This window comes from Garra rufa, chromosome 4, assembly GCF_049309525.1.
Source record: "Garra rufa chromosome 4, GarRuf1.0, whole genome shotgun sequence".
In the NCBI taxonomy this organism is placed as follows: domain Eukaryota; kingdom Metazoa; phylum Chordata; class Actinopteri; order Cypriniformes; family Cyprinidae; genus Garra; species Garra rufa.
Genome location: NC_133364.1, coordinates 28,318,782 through 28,340,903, shown reverse-complemented (window position 1 = coordinate 28,340,903; position 22,122 = coordinate 28,318,782). Strand labels below are relative to the sequence as shown.

At 39.7% G+C, this 22,122-nt stretch overlaps 1 protein-coding gene across 1 annotated transcript; it reads right to left on the bottom strand.

Annotated features, from left to right (window-relative positions):
* Positions 1–11,687: 11,687 nt before the first annotated feature.
* nell3 (NELL (neural EGFL like) family member 3) lies at positions 11,688–21,466 on the bottom strand. Its single transcript, XM_073838289.1, has 4 exons — positions 20,700–21,466; positions 17,440–17,993; positions 17,258–17,324; positions 11,688–16,170 (listed from the first exon to the last, which is right to left on the bottom strand). Exons 1-4 carry the CDS (start codon positions 21,277–21,279, stop codon positions 14,642–14,644), a joined length of 2,730 nt encoding a protein of 909 aa, XP_073694390.1. The 5' UTR covers positions 21,280–21,466; the 3' UTR covers positions 11,688–14,641.
* Between the last annotated feature and the right edge of the window lie 656 nt (positions 21,467–22,122).

Sequence of the window (22,122 nt, the reverse complement as noted above, 5' to 3'; positions counted from 1 at the left end):
AGATTTGCACTGTTGCCAACACCTGAAAAAAAAACTCTGTTGTCGCTTTTCAGTGATGAAAAAGCCAAATATTTCAGCCTGTTTTCTTTCTCGCTGCATACATGAAATACATTTTCCAAGCTGCCCTTTGCTCTTTTTTCCGTTCTAAATTGTTCTTGACAGTCAGTCACAATGTTTACATCCAGTCATCCAGTGTTCTCCGTTTTACTCTTTGGTTTTCCCATTTTTTTAGTCGCTTGCTTTTGTTCCTGCTTACAAAGACAATTTTGCTCCTTATACAGTCATGCAATCTGTCTCAACTATACATAGAAAATCATCAGTTCCACTGTTATCAGTTTAGCCCTGTTTCTTATCACGTCACTGCAGATAAAATGCATCTGCTATGTCTGTGATGTGATCCGAAATACTACCACGCAGAGCCTTCTGCTGAAGCGTTTACTTTATAGACTCTTACATTTGCTTTGTGAATCCTAATTTAAATCCAAAAGGCTTTGAATTTATAGTTTACTTTCTGCTTATAATGGCCTGTTTGTAGAATGTTTAAATGTCATGTGTTACGGAAGTTTGGTGCAAGGGAGGACAACTGGTGAACCGGTATCAGGTACCCCTTTTTTTTTTACCAGCATGAACTAGGTGCTAGTTCAGAGCCAGTGCTTTTGCCGGTTGTTGATTCGACTGGCGAGCCTCCTAAGAACCAGCCTGCCTTTTCATGGGCTAGAGAGCCACCACAGTGCCAGGTCTTATAACACTGAATACATCTCACCAAAGCACTGCAAGAGCGATTGAAGAGCAGACGACTCTTTAAGCTCTTGCGGTACTTTGACGCCACATGCCGACCGGTCTGTGCAGTGCCGACGCATCCCAAACAAGCCTAATAGAGTGTTTTCACAACGCATCATCAATCGGCCATATTGGTGGAACTGAACGTAAACAATGCCACGGAACCGAACGGAACTTGCAAATTTTGCTGATTATTGCTGCTGAAAATGGTAAATTATTGTCAGGTTTTGGGCTCTATTAATTGGTTGGACCGGGAAAAACATTTAGAGTACTAAAGACTATCAAAAGTTATAACAAATCAAAGAAGAAGAGTGCAAAAACAGTCTGAGGAACAATGGGCATTTGTGGTTGGCCAAACTAAACCAGGATTTCCAGGGCAAGAATTTTGACAACGTTCGTGTTTGTTCGTTTGTTCTTATCATTTCCGGTCAAGTAGGTGAAATATTAGGCTATGTTTTAATTAATACTGCTTGTATGAATCTTTACTATTAACTTTAGTTTGTCAAAATATTGTGCAAGGCAAGTGAAGGCTAGCCCTACTGGTCACATAGTAAAGTTACTGTACATTAAATTGCTGAAAACCTTAATGCTGGTTATGATAGAAAGGTGTCAGAACACAGTGCATCACAGTTTGCTGTGTATGGTCAAAGTGCCAATGATTATTCCTGTCCGCCACCGAAAGTATCTACAATGGTTACTTGCTCATCAGAAATGGGCCATAAAGCAATGGAAGAAGTTTGCCTTTGTTTACCAGCCCCTGACGCAAGCGGTTCTTACTTCTAGACCAGCAATGTTTTGGTGCTACTTATGAACCACTTTTCCTGGTTCAGAGCTGGTGCTTTGGGTATCCAAAGACAAAGACCTGATTTTAAAGGGGTCATCGGGTACAAGCTGTTTGAACTGAAATGTGTATTGGGAGTGTGTGTACACAGCCATCTTAGAATGACAAAGATCCACCCAGAAGTTTTCTTTTAATTAAGTAAAATAATTTGCCTCTTCTCATATCAGCTGTTCTCAGATGTCTGTTGTTGTGGCGTAACACCAACAGAGGCCGCTCCTGCGATAGTTGATAGACAGTAGTGTTTTAGCATAGACCCGCCCAGAGTCAGAAGTAAAATGACGGCACTGAGGGAATGTGGCCGCTGATCTACCTGAATGGGTTCATGTTTACGCGAATCATTTCTCACCATACTGCTTTAAAAACGAGGGTCAGTATAAAGCAGTTTTTGCCAAAGCTGATGCTGAAAAATGAGTCTGTAACTATTCATGTTCCTGCTTCATCTCCACCAGAAGAAGTGAGTGTAATTTATTTTTATATGAATCTTTGCTAATTGCCTTTTAAATAATGTGCTAAAGTTAGTTAGCGTGTTTCAGTTATAATGATCAAAATTAAAAGAAATAAACACTTGAAATATATCAGTCTGTGTGGAATGAATGTATACATTATACAAGTTTCACTTCTTGAATGGAATTAGTAAAATAAATCAACTTTTTGAAGATATTCTAATTATATGACCAGCATCTGTATTAGCACAAAAAAACTAGATATTTGGAGCACTCACTTGAAAAAGACATAATGTGCATAATGTGCATCTACATAATGTGCACTACCATAAAAATTCTCTATGGTAGTGTAAAAAAAACACTCATTTTACCTGGTAAAAAATGCCTCTGTTCTCAGCAAGCGATATCAGTACCCGGCCCTTTAAATTATATGAACCTCTGCTCACCCCGCCCCTCAGTTCTGTGGGGCATGTCATTTTTAAATTAAATTTTAAATGGATGGGGTTGTACAGCCTTACAGTCCGACTCTGAAGAGTCGCTGAAGATGCAGAGGATAACATTACTTTCGTTTTTAAAAGGAAAACTCCAATCCCGATCTGCATATGCGTCTATGTTTGTGTGAATCGTTCCTGATGCCGCTTCACCCACAGCAGAAGTGAGTATAAGGGTTTTTTATGCATCTTTGCAAATGGCCTTTCTTAATAATGTGCTTGTTGGCAAGTTTTGTCGCTAAATGCGGCTAAACGCGACTAAATGCAGCTAAAGTAAACATTACGGCTCATCATCCCAGGCAGAGAGGGGCGGGGTGAGCAGAGCTCATTTGCATTTAAAGGACCATTCAATAAAATTAGTTGATTTTTTTCAAAGCTGTTAAAAGGGTGTTTTTTACACTACTATTGAGAATTTTTAACCAAAGTATATTATAGACTTTTCATTAAGACCCTCAAGAATCATATGAACTTGTGGAAAATGGGCATCCGATGACCCCTTTAACAAATTTCTGTTTTGTTAGCAGTTGGCGTACATGCTCAAGACTCTTTAGCTCCACACACAGCATGCTTCAAGGAGCTTGGCTGTTTTCGGAGAGAATCATAAAGCTGTATCTTTCTTTTATAAATCTGATAAAACTAAAGATCTTTTGGAGGCCAAAACCTGCTCAAGTCACATCTGCCAAGCCACAGCCTGCTCACGTCACACCTGCCAAGTCAGCGCCTGCTAACGTCACGTCTACCAAGCCAAAGCCTGCTCAAGTCATGTCTACCAAGTCACAGCCTTCTCACGTCATGCCTGCCAAGCCAAAGCCTGCTTACATCACGTCTGCCACTCCAGAGCCAGCTCACAAGATGGCCGCCATCGCAGAGCCTGTTCACAAGATGGCTGCCCTTCCAGAATCTGCACCTGTAATGGCCACCATCCCAGTGCCTGTTTACAAGATGGCCACCATGCCTGAGCCCCCGACCAAGATGGCCGCCACACCTGAGCCTCACTACATCACGGCTTTCATCAAAATTTCTCCCAAGGATTTTTTTTTGGGGGGTGGGGGTTGGGGGCTGTAGTACCCAAGCTCCTGCTGATGCAGAACTTTGGCAAGGACTGATTGCTAGTGTGATGGACCCTCCTCTGATGTCAGTGCGGGCTGCAGGCATACCAGTGACACCTTCGCTCCCAAGCCACGCAGAGCCTATGCTCCCAAGCCTCGTAGAGCCTATTCTCTCAAACCTCACAGCCGCCACACTCTCAAGCCTGGTGGGCATCCCACTGTCTACTGTGCTACCTGTGATGGCGGTTGCCATTTTGAGTGTGTTGGCTGCACACTGCATCCGGGAGGCCTCTCCTGTCCACGAGTCTGTTCACGAGGCCTCTCCTGTCCACGAGTCTGCTCCGGAGGCCTCTCCTGTCCACGAGTCTGCTCCAGAGGGTTTTCTGGACCATGAACCTGTGCCAATGCCTCTTATGGAAGTGGCGTCCACTGCGGAAACCCCTGAGGTGGCAGCTCAAGCTGCAGATCCTCAAAAGGGGGTGACGCCCATTTATGAACTCTCTGCCTGCTCTGCCACTGTGAAGTGGTCTGTTAATGCCATGGGGATTCCTGCTCTCCTCTGTTCTGCTGTTGTGGTCGTCTGCTTCACAATGGAAAACCTGCATGGTGGGGATTCTTGCTCCTGTCTGCTCTGCTGTGCTGGTCATCTGCTTCACCGTGGATACCTGCATGGTGGGGATCTTGGCTCCCTGCTCTGCCATAGCTGCCTGCTTTGCCTGCTCTGCTATGGTTCCCTGCTCTCCCTGATCCGCCATGGCCTCCTGAACTGTCTGCTCTGCCATGGCTAACGCCAGGCCAGCAGAAGGAGCCCTTACTCAACACTGACTGTTACCGCTCCCTCTGCTGCTTCTTTGGTTACTTCCTGTTTGGCAGCCATATAAAAAGTGCCATGCCAAACAGGACCTTGCAAAGTATTGTTTTGCCTATGCGGACTCTACCAAGCATTTTTCTTTTTGCCATTGATTTGTTTTGTTTCTTTCATAGTTATAGTCATAGTCTTGCCTTGTTTTATTTCATTTGTTACTTTGGACTGCTCACTTGGATTTTGACCCTCACTTGTCTATTGGATTATGCTTTTGTTTTGCCTTGGATATAACTGTTTGCTGGTGTTTGACCCTGCCTGATTTGACTACGATCTGTCTAATAAAGCTTGCGCTTGGATCTTCAACTCTGAAAGTCCCCCTGTTATACAAAGCTTTTACAGGTTTGGAATGACATGGGGGTAAGTGAATAATTACAGAATTTTCATTTTGGGGTGGAGTAACCCTTAAATGCTGTGGATGAACTGTTTTTTAAATACATTTCAAATAGTTTCAAATATTTACACTGTTTTGTGGAGCTCAGCCAACATGATTATTACTGTAGCTTTCTTGCAGGAACTTATGGATTCAACCTTATAATTTTCTCAATACACCTTTTTGAAATGGCGCCAGTGTGACAGTCTGAGGAACCACAAATGGTTGCCTCATGTATATTTTCATTTTTACAGAATAACATAAGCTATAACAAGAAAAGCAGATGGAAAAGATTTCCTAAGGAAACGTAGAAACATATATACTGGGATGCCAAAGCACAAACAGTACAGTTGCTGTCTGTTGGCTTTGATAGATTAATTTCAATTTTCAATTTTTTTAAATAAATAAAAAAGTTGTACAAAAACTGATTTAAAAAAATTAAAACTTCCAAACAGACTGTACCCTCTGCTAAAAAGAACAGGTTGCAGATGCTTTTTAGGCATTACTGTCATATGTTGTTTTTTGCTTGTATTATTTTACTGGGCAGTTAATCCAAACCAGATGTGTGGTGCAGCTTATTCACAGGACAAGAATCAGTCCCACGGCCCATTGCGTGGCAGCAGTATATCTATGTGGTGTCACCCCTGGGGTATCTCCTGACATGCAGAAACTCCAGTGTTCAAGAGGTCAGGCCTCGGAGGATACATTGAAAGCAGTAAGATCTTAGGTTCATTTATGTCCTTTAAGCCTGTTCCAGCATTGCAAGGATTTAATATGCAAATAAGAATGCTAACCCAGGGTTTAGGAATGTATAATGTGAAATATCAGTTTGAATAACCAGGATTCATTTTTACCCTGGGTTAATTATGAGCAGTGTGAAAACTTAAGCTTTGCATCAAGAAATAAATAACATTTTAAAATATATTCTGAAATAAAACATGAATTTTAAATTGCAATTATATTTCACAATATTGCTGCATTACTGCTGTTAATGCAGCCACATAATGCAGCCTTAAAGAGCATTAGACCCTTCTTTCAAAAGCATTAAAAACAGACCTTAAACCTATATATATTTTTGTAGGCTACAGACTGACAATGACATAAGCTTTGCTGGCACTGCAGTGCAAACTATGCTCACTGTAGCCAGCTTGTGACTGTATATTGAAGGTAATTTGTTTATAGCTGTTTACAAACACTTAATCTCTCAGTGGCTGCTGCAGAAGGTAATTAACCTCAGCACTCACAGGGGAATGGATTTGATCTCAGCTCTTTAAAACTACACCAAGTACATCTTACGTCCTGTCAGCTTCTCAGCTGCCTATTGTTTTCAAGACTAGAGCATTCTTTCTGACATGGTTTGGAGCAATGCTAACGCATTCCTGTTCTTTCACTTGATTTTGTTGTTTTATGTTCTTGGCTCCTTCTCAGTTCTAACTAAAACAAATCAGTCAATGTCAGTTACTGTGACCAAAACATCTTTGAAATCCAAAGTGGATTTTTACATTTTATGAAGAAAACATGAGTTGTGCTGCTGCTGTTTTGAATGTTTTAGTGCATTTCTGTGTGGTTGCTAGGGTTTTGGTAAATTAGTAGTTGCTAATGTGTTTTTTCAGGGTGTTTTGAGTGTTGCTACAGAATGTGGATATTAAGGGTGATTGCCAGGTCATTACTATGCAGTTGGTAAAATGTATTGAGTATTTTTTGTGAATTATTGTGTGGTTACTAGGGGTTTCTGGTGGTTAATTAGTAGTTACTAAGGTGTTAGTTGCTGTTTTGAGTTTTCCTACAGTATGATGTTTTTAAAGCTGTTGTTGGTGGTTGCCAGGGTGTTATGGGTAACCAGTAGTTGCTAAGCTGTTGCTAAGTTGTGCTTTTTAAAAATGTTGCTATGTAGTTGATAAGTATTGTGTTTCGAGTGTTGCAACAGAATGTGGCTATTAAGGGTGGTTGCCAGAGCATTACTATGCATTTGGTAAGATGTTTTGAATGTTTCATGCATTGCTGTGTGGTTGCTAGGGTGGTGGAAAATTAATAGTTCCTAAGGTGCTGCTAAGATGTTGTTTCCAGGGTGTTTTGAGTGGTGCTACAGAATGTGGATATTAGGGTGGTTGCCAGGTCATTACTATGCAGTTGGTAAGATGTTGAGTATTTTTAGTGCATTATTGTGCGTTTGCTAGGAGTTTCTGGTGGTAAATTAGTTGCTAAGGTTTTAGTTAGTTGCTGTTTTGTTGTGTGTTTTGAGTTTTCCTACAGTATGATGCTATATAATAAGATGTTCTGAATGGTTTTAGTGCATTGCTGTGTGGTTGCTAAGGTGTTACTAAGTAGTGATTTTTAAAAAATGTTCCTACATAGTTTTGTTTTGAGTTTTGCTACAGTATGACATTGTTAAGGCTGTTATGCAGTTGGCATTGTTAGGCAGTTGGTAAGAGGTCTGAATGTTTTTAGTGCATTGCTGTGTGGTTGCTAGGGTGTTCTCATGGTTAATTAGTAGTTGCTAAGGTGTTGCTAAGTAGTACTTTTTTAAAAGTGTCACTATGTAGTTGCTAAGTAGTGTGTTTCAAATGTTGCTACAGAATGAGGCTATTAGGGGTGGTTGCCAGGGCATTGCTATGCAGTTGGTAAGATGTCCTGAGTGTTTTAAGTGCATTACGGTGTGGCTGCTAAGGTGTTCTCAGGGTTAATTTATAGTTGCTAAGGTGTTACTAAGATGTTGTGGGGTGGTTGCCAGGGTGTTTTGAGTGTTACTACAGAGTATGGTTATTAAGGGTGGTTACCAGGGTTAATACTATGCTGTTGGTAAGATGTTCTAAATAAATTTAATGCATTGCTGTGTGGTTGCTAGGGTGTTTTTGTGGTTAATAAGTAGTTGCTAAAGTGTTACTGAGTAGTGATTTTTAAAAATGTTCCTACATAGTTGCTGCTAAGTTGTGTGTTTTGAGTTTTACTACAGTATGATGTTGTTAAGGCTGTTGTTGGTGGTTGCTATGGCATTACTTTGCGGTTAGTAAGATGTTCAGAGTGTTTTAGTATGTTGTGTGGTTGCTAGGTTGTTCTCATAGTTGATAGGTAAGGTGTTGCTAAGGAGCTTTTTTATTAAGTGTTGCTATGTTGTTAAAGATGTTGTGGTTGGTTTCCTGGGCAATAATATAAATAAAAAATTGTTGGTTGCTATGGTGTTACTAAGTAGAGTTTTTTTTTTGAGATGTCGCAGGCGGGAGCGGGACGAGATAACATTTATTTCCGCGGGAGCGGGCGGGCGCGGGACATAACCTTGCGGGAGCGGGACTGAAAAATCCGTCCCGCGCAGGCCTCTGCTATAGACCTTTTTCCTGAGTAAACGATGAGCGCCGCCATTACGAATTCTAACGTCAGATTGAATGCTTTTCTGTTCCGGTTTCCATAGGAACCCATTCAAATAGCGTCCATCTGTTTTTAATGTAGCTATCGTGTCATCTACACACTCATTAAAGTGAGGCACTGACAAATGACGGTCATTGCGACATTGCCAAGTGATGGCGCTATGGAGCCATGTGCTTTTTAAAAACATTTTAATAGGTTTAACATTAGTTTATTAGCTCGGAATATACCCTAATTTGACTAGAAACAATGCAGACCGGAAATGCAAAGCATTCTTTCAGTTAAGAGTCGGACTTACTTCCGTGTTCAGGAAAAACGTCTATATAGTGTGTTTTCAGGGTGTTGTGGGTGGGCGCCATGGCATTATTTTGCAGTTGGTAAGTTGTTCTTAGTGTTTTTAATATGTTGCCGTGTGGTTGCTAGGGTGTTTTCATGGTTAATATGTAAGGTGTTGCTAAGAAGTTTTTTTTTTTTTGCTGCAGAGTTGTTAAAGGTGTTGTGGTTTATTGGGCATTAATATGCTGGTATTATACTAATATGCAATACTAGTGTTTTTAGCATATTATTGTGTGGTTGCTATGCTATGTGTGTTACTAAGTATAGTTTTTTTTTTTAGTTTTGCAATGTAATGGATAAGGTGTTTTAAGGGTGTTGTGGGTGGTTGCCATGGCATTATTTTGCGGTTAGTAAGATGTTCCGAGCGTTTTAGTATGCTAGGGTGTTGTTAAGAAGCTTTTTTGAGTGTTGCTATGTTGTTAAAGGTGTTTGGTTGGTGTGGTTGGTTGCCTTGGCATTACTATGCTGTTGTTGCTAAGTGATTTTAGTGTACTGCTTTTGATTGCTATAATTTTCTTGTAGTTGATATGTACTTGCTACAGTTGTCATAGTTTGTAAGTAGTTGATTAAGTGTTGCTTAGTAGTGTTTTTTGAGTGTTGCCATTTGGTTGTTAATGGAGTTGTTGGTTTCCATGGCATTACCATGCTTTTTTGCATTGCTGTGCTGTTGCTAGAGTGTTCTTGTGGGTGATATGTATATTTGCCAAGGCGTTGCTATGTTGAGTGTTTCTATGTGGTGTGGTTGTTAAGGGTGTTGTGGGTAGATTTGGATTTATTTGCCTATTTTATTATCTATAGTTTTGCTATAGTATGTTAATGTTAAGGGTGTGGTTGGTAGTTGCCCTGGCAACCGCCCATAGCACCTTAGCAACTATATTCTCTTTGAAAAAAAAACACTACTTAGCAACACCTTAGCAACTACCTATTAACTACAAGAACACCCTAGCAACCACACAGTAAATCATGACCATCTTACCAACCACATAGTAATGCGTAATGCCCTGGCAACCACCCACACCACCACAACAACATACCGTAATAACACTTTTCTAAATTATCAGATTTTCACCTGGCAGATGATAAAATGGGTAAATCCATATCTACTAGGTTAGAGCCTAAAGGTTTGTTGAAATCATTAACCTTGAGTATGAGCAGTAGTAATAGTGATGCTTATCTTAAAAATGTGCTAAGAAATATGGAGTCATGGCTAGTGGCCATCTTGATAAACTCTCTCACTAAATCTAGATTTAATTACTTGGAAACTTTTTTGCCAGAAATCCAAACGCAGCGTGAAATGAGTGCCATCACATTATATCTGGGCAATGATTATAATAGCACCCAGACACCTAATATGTTTTCTGTAGGAAACACAGTAAATTCATCTTCATGAGTTCATTGGAAAATGTTGCTGAGTGGGAGGAAGGTCTTTGTGGTTGGTTGAGACTGAAAAGGCTTTCATGAGCTGCAGACTGTGAATTTCTCTCTGTTTGTGCGTGGTGACCTGCTGGCCTTCATTATCATGCCTCACTAAACAGCCTAATGAGCAAACAGAGATGAGATGGAGGAGAGAAAAAGGGAGAGGATGAAATTGGCATTAAAAAGAAAGAGGTGTGTGAGATAATGTTGACATGAATCGTCAGATAATATTTCAGAAAAAGGTCATGTATACTGTTTCTGTTTCTTGTTAATTATTTGACCAAAAAAGAGGGATCATACAAAATGCATGTTATTTTTTTATGTAGTACTGACTTGAACAAGTTATTTCACATAAAATATGTTTACATATAGTCCACAAGAGAAAATAATAGTTGAATTTATAAAAATGACCTTGTTCAAAAGTTTACATCCCCTTGATTCCTAATACTGTGTTGTTACTTGAACGATCCACAGCTGTTTTTTTTTTGTTTTGTTTTTTTGTTTAGTGATAGTTGTTCATGAGTTCCTTGTTTGTCCTGAACAGTTAAACTGTCCACTGTTCTTCAGAAAAATCCTTCATTTCCCACAAATTATTTGGTTTTTCAGCATTTTTGTGTATTTGAACCTTTTCCAACAATGACTGTTTGATTTTGAGATCCATCTTTTCACACTGAGGACAACTGAGGAACTCAAATGCAACTATTAAAGAAGGTTCAAATGCTCACTAAGGCTCCAGAGGGAAAAACAACGCATTAAGAGCCAGGGGTGTAAACTTTTGAACAGAATGAAGATTGGTACATTTATCTTATTTTGCCTTAATATCATATTTTTTTCATTTAGTACTGCCCTTCAAAAGCTACAGAACCTCAACTGTAGATAAAGGTGTTCATCTAAAGATCTGTTTGATAAACTGGAAGAATTGCATCTTTCAATTTAAAACATTACATTTTGTGTTGTTTTTCTCCCAAAATGAACCCAAAAATACCACGCTGTCAAATTAATTTGCTTTCTTTTAAAGGACATTGTGTAAAATTGGGTTTTTTAATGGATTCTGTTAAAAACATTCCTGTTTTCCCATTGGAACATCATGAACAAGATGTTCTCATTAAAATAAGTTTTCATAATTTGCTTTGTGCAGAAAGTCTTCAATAAAATATATAAATGCCATATATAAATTCATTATGCAAAATATAACTTTTCTTTTGAACAGATATTCATCCAAATATATTGACTCGTTTTGAACAGCATTTGTTGCATTTTGCTGCTTTTGTCACAATCAAACAAAAATACATTGCCATTTTATGCACTTACAATGAGAGCCTATTTGGCAAGCTATAGACCTCTGAAGTACATCAAGTGTACACATTTTTTTCAACCTTTATATATTTGTAAAGTAAACACATTTGACCAGAATTGGTCACAGATCTTTCTGAGGATTTAGCTTGTTCCGCTTTATGTGAACTGATGAGTATATGGGCAAAGATGCTGGAGAGGATAATACAGCATAAACACCAAACATATCAAAGTAATTATGCTGTCAAATATTTTTTTTTCTAGTTAATCCTTCCTTTGACATCAATAACTGTTTTAGTTTAATCCACAACTTATAAAACAGAAAACATGATCTTCATTTTCTGTTTTTAAGAGAGAAAAGACCTTTTGAAAGGTCATCACAATTAAAAGAACCAAATTAAATCATCACAATTAAAAGAACCAAAGACTTAAAACTACTTCACTCCGTGTGCATTGAATTTATTTAATACCAAGTTTCACATTTCACATTTGAGTTGAATTAATGAAATAAATGAACTTCCACAAAGTTCTAATTTATTGAGATGCACCTGTATGTTGGCGCACTAACCACAAGGTTATCAGTGCCGACAATGCTTTGCAATTTTATACAGGATTACAAAACACTTTGGAAATCATGCCAAATAGTGCAAAATTAATTAATTTGAATAAATGTAGGGTAATTTCATTGATGTTTCCAAAACAAAGCAGTTATGTCCAGACGGTTGCACCACATAATATTTTGACACAATTAATAACAGAAAAATTACAAATAACTAATGAAAAGTTAAAATGAGTACATACATGGGAGATGTATGTCATATATATGGCATCTTTTTTTATGCATTTAAACAAATGCAATCGGGCAGAAAATGTAGGCGTCACGTCATTGACCCATTAGTATTTTCTTGACTGGTTATATCACAAAAGATAGTCTGTTTGTAAACTGTAAAACTTACTGTAAAATAGCTAAAAACAATCAAAATTAAAGCGATAATTCACCCCAAATGTAAAATTTTGTCAATAATTACTTACCCTCATTTCGTCCCAAATCCATAAGACCTTCGTTCATCTTTCGAATACAAATGAAGATGTTTTTGATGAAATCCAAGAGCAACGCAACTACCATATTCAAGGCCCAAAAAGATAGTAATGACATCATTAAAATAGTCCATGTGACATCAGTGGATCAACTGTAATGTTATTAAGCTACGAGAATACTTTTTGTGTGCAAAGAAATCTAAAATGACTTTATTCAACAATTTCTTCTCTTCCGTGTCAGTCTTCGATGCACATTTACAAAAGTACTTGAATGCGTGTAGATCTTACTACCTTTCTGGGCCTTGAACTTGGTAGTTCCGTTCAGAAAGCCTTTGCATTTTATCAAAAAGATCTCAATTTGTGTTCCAAAGATGAACAAAGGTCTTATGGGTTTGGAACGCCATGAGGGTGAGTAATTAATGACACAACTTTTATTTTTGTGTGAAATAACCCTTTAGCCAATAAAAACATCCCTTTTAACTGTTTATACAGCTTTCTCTTTCTCTCTCTCTATAGCTGATATTTGACTCTCTTCCTAACCATAGTGTTTTATATGGATATTTCATTTGATCTACACAAGAAACATCTGGTTCCAGCACACCACACACCTGCTTTCCATTTCCAGAGCAGACAAATACATTCTATTGTTTCCCACAATTAGCTTTCTTGCTAATTTAAACACTGTTAGTCATGTTTCGCCAGACATTCAATTGTTTTTTACTACCAAGATCCTCAAAAACTTTTGCAAGGCAAAGTTTCGCAAGTACATCTTAGGCACTATTAGTTCTGATGAACATGATTCTTTATCACACTTTTCTTTTGCAGTTCAGTATGAAGATGTCCTGTTTCAGTACTGCCATCCGAGGTTTCACCAAACTGCTGCCCTCTTAAGGTTGACACTGTGCCCAGTGGAAGGATGTCTGGTAGCCATATGGGAACAGCTATGAGTGGACACCTGGTTCCTGAATGTATGGGTTAGCAAAAACTGGGAAGCACATTTTATTTGCAATTACGAAGCAACCTTAAACAAATCCAATAACAAACACATGTAGCATGTGCTAAATTTAAAAAATCAACGAGTTGACATTAACAAGTGGTATTTTATGTATGTTCATTTGGACAGTCAAGTAGATTCATATATCCACCAAAAAGCTTTAATAAAATATTAGGAATCATATTATATTTTTTTTTTTTGCAAAATATAGATGACTTTAATTTTGTTTAATATAAGATTACACTCTACATTATTTCTGCAGTAAATTAATTACCATTCATTGCATTAAAATGCATGGGTCCAAGGCAGACATGACATTAATATTGCAAATGTTTGTTCACTTCACTAATCTGCACTTTGCACACATACAGAAGCAATTAAACATGGTATGCAAAGACAGCACATGGCAACAGTATTCAGAGTAATAGAAGACATACTGTATGCCACTTATACTGTAACTTAGAATGAATGGACAAGTTAGTCTTCTTTTTTCATATAAATTACAATGACAGGACATTATGGTCAGCAGTGTTCATTCATAGTACTAAATATAAATATTCAAGAGCTGAAAGATGCATAATGATTTCATTGTTTTGTTATTTGATTTCTATAATAAAATATTACAACAAAAATATAAGTCAATAATGCTCCTATCTTCCATATAGATCAAGCTATATTATCTGAATCCAAAATTGAACACAAAATTGTGCACTGCACTTCAGTATTGATAAAGTGCAGCAAAATCATCACATCAGCTCACAAATACACATTCTTACTCTTTAACAAACATACTTTCTAACAAACACACAAAAATACTGTTTGCGAACATTTAAATTGATTTAAAAAAAACATGTAAGAAAAGCATTAACTCCCTTGGGAAAAATTGGTCACTGCTCAACCAGCCAAAGCACTTAAAAAGTACTTTTTAAAGGTTATATTAGTTCATTGTTCAAGCCAAGAAAAAAACATGTATTCATATTTCTGTAACTGAATTGTTACAGCATAATACATCCCCCTTGCTCCTTACATAACGCCAACAAACATCTGAATACCAGAGGAGTATTAATAGCACCTGTGCATTTCAGCTTTAAAAAATTAACCATTTTTTTAAAGTCCATCCATATAAAGTAAGCTACTTTGTCTTATGAAAGCACCATTTTTTCCAAAGCATTTTTTCAGGTAATTACAGTACGACTCCAAACTTGGTCCTGGAGGGATGGTGTCCTGCAGAGTTTAACTTGCCTCAACACACCTGCCTGGAAGTTTCTAGTATGCCTAGTAAGACCTTGATTAGGATTGGAGCTAAACTCTGCAGGACACTGGCCCTCCAGGACCTGCCTTTGATCTAAGATTGCATACTTGGGATCATGATGCCAACCAAAGAATGGAGATATTGGTGCCTCCCTCATGGGTAATTTGGTTGATCCGGCCACGGATGCAGTCCAGAGAAACATAAATGGCAGTACCATTCTGCACTTCAAAGGAGGTTCTCAGTCCCACACTGGCCCACTCACTACCTTCAGGCATATGTCCACCCACCTGCTGGGCCATGGATGTGGCCTGACCCCCATTTGTACCTTGCCGGTAAACGGTCAGCTTCACTACATTGCAGGAGTGGATCAGTTTTAGGTTGAGGGTCACACTGACCGTCCCTGGCTCAGAAAACACAAAGTTCCTTTGAGAATGTGGCTCACCTGACCCTGCTAGTCGCATCTGGTCTGTATTTGGGCTTATCTGCCTAAAGAGCAATGGTTTATTTCGTACTGCCCCAGAGGGTAGACCTGTTCTTAAGACAGTGGCTGTGAACATGGAGGACACAGCAGTAGGGATCCAGATCAAGCTCAGCATACTAATCCCAGAACTATCACCAAAGTAGCGGACATTGCATTGAGATGGGGCGACGATTTCAAAATTGAGCCAATCTTCGCTGTCTACCCTTGTGGCCCCAGAAAGGGTGATGGAGGTGTCTCTGTAGTTAACGCCAGACTTAAAGGAGCGTAGCACCTCCTGGTTAGTGCCATTTCTGTTGACATAGGCAATCAGTGAGAAACCTTCTCGAACGCAAGAATGGCCCATTGAATAGATGGCCTGTTGAAGTACAAACTTCACCACCCCATTCTCCATGAAACGTACCCCACGGCTGTCATGGGTCAGTGCCACTATGTAGGGATCAGAGACAGTGGCTATACGGAAGGTGGGACGGTAGTTACTCTGGTAGTGGGCTGCTGTGGTCATCTGAGCAGTCATGGCCACAGCGCCGGTGTCATGGGATAGCCAGAGCAAGCTGAACGAAGCTCCTCCGAGCTCATAGGCTTGAATATCTTTACTCTGGTTGCAGAACTGGTTGGGACTCTTCAGCACGAGTGACAGAGTATGATTGGGTTCCACCTCAACTGCTGCACTTACAGTCACACCCTGGAAGAACTTCCTTTCAGGTTGCTCAATTCGAACCCCGCTAAGGTCTCTACCCTCCTCTTCACTGCCGTTGATCCGTACCCCGACTTGGAGAAAGTTCCTGCAGCTATGCTTTAGTGCAAAGTTGTAGTCTATCCAGAGCAATCCATGTTGTTGGAAATTGAGGTAATCATCATGGTTGGTCAGCAGGTTGCTTTCTTCTCTGCTACGAATATTGAGCTGTAGCCCTGGGTAGATGGAAGTACTCTTCGATTTTGTAGGAGGTATGGCAATCGAAGCAGTCCAAGACTGCGAGAACTCATTCTCAGTCACAGTTCCACATACAGCATCACCGGTGAAAGTACAAGGAATTCCAACAGGCTCACCGTCACAGTCTGAACAAGCCTGACACTCTTGAAGTTCTTGATTGAAGAAGTACTCATGACCACACAGCCCTGTGGACATCTCCATCTCAGAGATGCCAAGACAACGAAACCCTCCTGATGAATAAAAATAAAAGAAACTTGGTGAATCCCAAGGGACCACTCATACCCCTTTTCCACCAGCATGAACTGGGTGCTAGTTCAGAGCCAGCGCTATTGGCAGTTTCGGGCTGGTTCGACTGGCAAGCCTTCTAAAAACTGGTTTGTCTTTCCACAGGCTAGAGAGCCACCACAGAGCCAGGTCTTATGTCACTGAATAAGTCTAATCTTTCTGTTAATCTTTCTCCCTGTTGAAAAAAAAAGCATATGCTGTTTAGGTATGGTTTGAAGCATGGCTGCTGGTTTGAGCTAGTTTAAGCTGGTCCTTAGCTGGTCATGAGCAGGTTTAAGCTGGTCCTTCGCTGGTTATGTGCTGGTGCTAAGCTGGGCCTAAGCAACTAGCTCTTGTTCAGGGCCAGCTTAGGACCAACACATGACCAGCTAAGGACCAGCTCAAACCAGCAGCCATACATTAAAACATACCTAAAACAAAACTAACATATGCTGTTTCTTTTTTTCAACAGGGGCGGGAGGCACCAAATTCAAACACACCAGGCTTGCTCAAGATGCATCAGCTTCATGCAGACTAAATGGTGCATGACACCAAAGCACTGTAAGAGCAATTGGAGAGCCGCAGACTCTTTAAGCTTTTGAATTGCATTGCTCTCATGGTACTTTGGTGCCACACGCCAACCAGTCCATGTTGACGCATACCTGAACAAGCTTAATATCAAGAATGGCGGACGTTGCACTGCTACTGATATTAATGGCTTTGCGAACTAACATCGGAATCCAAATGCAGCGAATTCCAAGTGTTCGTGTTTAGCTGCTATTTCCAAAAATGGCAGTCAAAATTTTCTGTTCGTCTTGTTGGTCAACTCTGCCCCCTGTTCCTTACACAAGCAGTTCTTAACTTCTAGACCAATGTTTTGGTGCTACTTACAAACAACTTTTCCTTGTTCAGAGCTGGTGCTTTGGATGTCGAAAGGCAAAGAACCAATTTAAAACTAGGCTCTGGTTCTGAACCAGCACTCAAACTGCCTTTGTGGAAAAGGGGTTTCAAAGGCAGATATTGGGGTGGCATCAAGTTTTCTTCTTTGCTTACCTGGTGTATTAAGACATTTTACTCGTTCTCCACACAGGCTTGGTACTTCTAGGCATTCATCCCTGTCCTGTTGATAGATATTTGTTACTCAAAGACAAGTTAAAGATTAAGACATAAATGTGTCTGGTCTTCATTAAAATCTTAGTGTTGCATGCATAATGCAATTGCTGCCACACTGTCACCTGGCACATCCTATCAGCAGTGGGGGAGCATTGTGACACCAGGAAGAATCCAGGAGGACACATAGTGCACCTTTCACATTGCGGTGGATCCTTCTGGAAGTCACAGTATTCTTCAGGCCCACATGCAATTTGACACCCCAACACAGGGTGCCCTGCATCTCCAACTACATTCACCACTTTGGTGTCCACATCTACCTTATGCACAGCATAGGACTTTTGCAGGTGGCTACGTGCTTGGTTCTGAAGGCCGGCCAGGTGGCTTTCAAAATAGCTTTGCAGTTCTCCCTGCAAGCCTTGGAATGAGAACTGCTTGACAGTCTCAGAGAGCAGACCATACTGAGCCTTCACCACATCCATCTGCTCAAACATGCGGCGCTGATGGTCAAGTATCTCACGCTGCTGGGAGAGGAGGGCCCCCTGCTGTTCCACCAGTCTCTGCTGCAGATCACGGATCACTACTTGCTGAGCTTTCAAAGCCTCCACCAGCTTCTCTTGTCCCTTTGCCAGCTGTAGATGTAGGATAAGTGCATCCTCGGCAGGGACCTCATTCTCTCCTGGTAGAAGAAGAAAAGAGACAAGACTAAGTTGCTATAACCCAACAAGTGTATGTTGAAATTTAAAATAATATACATTTTCATTTATAATTACACTGGTCCCATCAACCTTAAAGGGATAGTTCACCCAAAAATGAAAATTTGATGTTTATCTGCTTACCCCCAGGGCATCCAAGATGTAGGTGACTTTGTTTCCTCAGAAAAACACAAACAAAGATTTTTAACTAAACCAGTGCAGTCTGCCAGCCATATAATGGATGTGGATGGGCACCAAACCTTTAAAAGTAAACAAAAACATGCACAGACAAATTCAAATTACACCCTGCGACTCGAGACGATGCATTGATGTCCTAAGACACGAAACGATCGGTTTTTGCGAGAAACTGAACAGTATTTATATCATTTTTTACCTTTGATACACAGCCACGTCCATTTGTCATGAGCACGAGCTTATCATCCGGCTCGTTACATGTGAATGCGCTCTGGCATAGTTTACATAGACGCCGCAAGGGGAAATCAGTGAAAAGTCCCGGATGAGTTTGCGCAAACGTAATCTTTTAGCTTTAAATCGGTTTGAACAATCAGGATAAGCGCAAGTAATTACCATTTTGAATAGCCGCTATACCCACAATCTCTGTGCTCTATGTTAACAATGAGTGTTGTATACATGCGACAGATCGCTTCCGGCGTTTGCGTATTCTACGCCAGAGCGCGTTCACGTCACGAGCCGGATGCTAAACTCGTGCTCAGGACAGATGGACGTGGCTATGTATCAAAGGTAAAAAATGATATAAATACTGTTCAGTTTCTCACAAAAAAACGATCGTTTCGTGTCTTAGGACATCAATGTATCGTCACGAGCCGCAGGGTGTAATTTGGATTTGTCTGTGCATGTTTTTGTTTACTTTTAAAGGTTTGGTGCCCATCCACTCATACTATTTGGCTGGCAGACTGCGCCGGTTTTCGTTAAAAATCTTGGTTTGTGTTCTGCTGAGGAAACAAAGTCACCTACATCTTGGATGCCCTGGGGGTAAGCACATACACATCCAATTTTCTTTTTTGAGAATTTTTTGAGAAAAAATGAGAATTCTGTCATTAATTACTCACCCTCGTGTAATTCCAAACCAATAAGACATTCTTTCATCTTTGGAACACAAATTAAGATATTTTTTATTAAATCTGAGAGCTTTCTGACCCTGCATATTTGTGTTCTAAAGCTGAATGAGCGTTTGGAATGATCATGAGGGTGAGTAACTCTTGACAGAATTTTCATACTATCCTGTAATTGTATACAAAAGAATAATTATTTGAGAGTAAATCAACATGAATAGTTTATTTAAAGATGATCCAAGCAAGTAATTATCTGAAGTTAACACAGCTTTTGATATGTAAAGGGCAAGTGCTATTTTTTTTTTTTTTTTCGAATTCCTGTGCTAGAACTATCATATGGAAATGGATCAAAGTAGTCTGCAATTTCTTGACAGTTGACTGCCAGCGGTTCTGCAGCTCTGTAACTCTCTGTGTAGCCAAGCAGATGTGTATGTTTGCAATAATAGTTCTAGGGCCAGCTGTCAAATTCCCCTATTCATTGATTTATGGAAATTCTAGTACTGATGTGAAAATTGAATAAAGAATGAGTTATATAAAGCCTGATAGTTTGTATACACTCCCCACCCTGTGGCATGCATCTCATATTTTTCAAAGAACACAGAGAGAATTCCTCTGTGATGTCTGTAAATTTACTCAAATTTCTCACACAAGCAAAAACAGGTTGCATCCTTCTTCATTAAAGAGATTTCCTCTACGCAGTTTGGGTTAGACTTCCATTATATGTGACTCTGGACCACAAAACCCGGGTATATTTGTAGCAACAGCCAAAAATACATTGTATGGGTCAAAATTATGCCAAAAAATCATTAGGAAATTAAGTTATGTTCCTTGAAGATATTTTGTAAATTTCCTACCGTAAATATATCAAAACTTAATTTTTGACTAGTAATATGCATTGCTAAGAAGTTAATTTGGACAAATTTACAGTTGATTTTCTCAATAGTTAGATTTTTTTTGTACCCTCAGATTCCAGATTTTCAAATACTCTCGGCCAAATATTGTCCTATCTTAATGAACCATACATCCTTATGACTGGTTTTGTGGTCCAGGGTCACATATAGTGGGAGATACCAGTACCTGTTGTCTACAGGGGCTTTGTTAAAGTGTGATATAAATTAAATTAAATAAATGTATAGTTTTATTAATAATGTGTGGAAAAAAATAATTTATAATATGTAAAACTAAAATAATCAGGTGACCTGAAAGGTTGGAAGCACCTGCTTTAGGCCTATATAATGGAATTACTATAGTACATGACCAAAAACCTTGAAATGAAAATCACACAATGTACAATGTACAATGTACTTCAAATGATACTACTGTTTAACAAAGCACATTGTCTTACTTTTTGTATGTTCAAGATACTGTGGACATCACCATGATATTACCATGATACGTGTGTATTGAAGCACATAATAATACCACATACTTTTTACAGTTAAGTGGAATGAGTAACAAAAATAATTTGTGCTTTGTCATTTTTAATAAACTACAGTAATACAATAGCCTACTCTGTTTGCTTAAGTGTTACACCAGTTTTGAAACAAGATACTCTAATTGAAGTGCAGAACAGCTGGAACCACTGTTTCAATTCACCTGGTTTGATGTCACAAGTGAGTTGAACTCCCAGAGGAGCCCCACTCTCTGATGCTGGATATCCAATGTCCGGAAATTCCCCCAGAAACTGAGCGGCTCTGTCTGCCACATGGATGAGGGGAGGTTGGCTGGTCCCGAGCACACACCCGTCTCCAACACAGGGTCTCGGTCTAGGGTTCGATCGTGTCCTTAGAGGCAGACGGCACTCAATTCCTTTACATTCTCTGGTGTCGTTCATAAGATGATCTGGTCTTTGAGGCGTAACGCAGTCTGCGCAGACAGAACCAAAAACTCCAGCGACGCGCGTCTGGACGGTTTCCCTTGTCTGGTCTCCAGACCGCCCGCGCTGGGACTGAAGCGTTGCGTGATGTTCCGATGGAAAGCTGGAAGTAACATGATGGTGATTTACTGATCTGCTCTGTGTTGCCGGATTGTGCTGTCGCGGTGGTCTAGGCGATCTGCCCCCCGAACAGTGAGATCCAGAGCAGGGTCTGGCGTCTCCAGAGTCCCCTGAGCGCGCAGCGCGGAACGCGTATAACACATAAACCAGCAACAAAAGCGTCTTTTTAGATGATGACATTGTTTAATCATTTATCCACCTAAACAAAGAAAATAACAATTAAGACACGAGTCGACTGACGTTATACACTACATACTAAAAGCACAGAAAAGTCCGTTATCATTTTGTCCTGACTAATCCAAAACATAAATATGTTTTCAATTTGTTCTTGTATGTTTCAATCCACAGATAAACTCTTCAAACAGTAAGATGATTTTACCTGCAGCTGTCTTCTGTTGGAATGTCAGTGAAAATATAAACAGCAGGAGGTGAGCATCTCTACTCCACTGGAGTGTGTGTGTGTGTGTGTGTGTGTGTGTGTGTGTGTGTGTGTGTGTGTGTGTGTGTGTGTGTGTGCCACTCTAAACACTTCTGAAGGAGAATGTCATGGGCTGTGTCTCAAAAGTTAGTGAGCTCCCTATCTAGGCAACATTTGTAGGCATCATACAGCTTTTCTAGGAATCATTTTGTGTAGCATTTTAAGCATTGTTGGTGTTCATGCTGCACTTTTAGCCAAATCAGGCATACTCACATGCAACATACGTGCAATAGCATAATTTTTCAGCAATTTAAGCATGGCTTTTGATCATTATAGTCTATGTTGCAGTTTTGGACACATTGGGAAAGCTGTGACACCTAAAATTGATGTTTAGGTAGAAAGTTCAGATTAGTTTTAAGACATGGTACAATTCTCTTTTAGAAGTGTTTACAAAGTCATGCACACATATATGTGACCTGGAACCACATAGACAGTCATAAGGGTCATTTTTTGGAATTGAGATTTATAAATTATGACTAAATAAGCTTTACATTGATGTATGGTTTGTTAGGATCGGACAATATTTGGCTGAGATACAACTATTT

What these genes read in the sequence shown, in the direction of transcription:
- nell3 (XM_073838289.1), bottom strand. Translation starts at nt 21,279, where the DNA reads ATGTCATCATCTAAAAAGACGCTTTTGTTGCTGGTTTATGTGTTATAC. An exon ending in CACTTGTGACATCAAACCAG is followed by an intron (nt 17,994 to 20,699) that starts GTGAATTGAAAC and finishes TTCTTCTACCAG; the next exon opens with GAGAGAATGAGGTCCCTGCC. An exon ending in AAAATGTCTTAATACACCAG is followed by an intron (nt 16,171 to 17,257) that starts GTAAGCAAAGAA and finishes TTTATTCATCAG; the next exon opens with GAGGGTTTCGTTGTCTTGGC.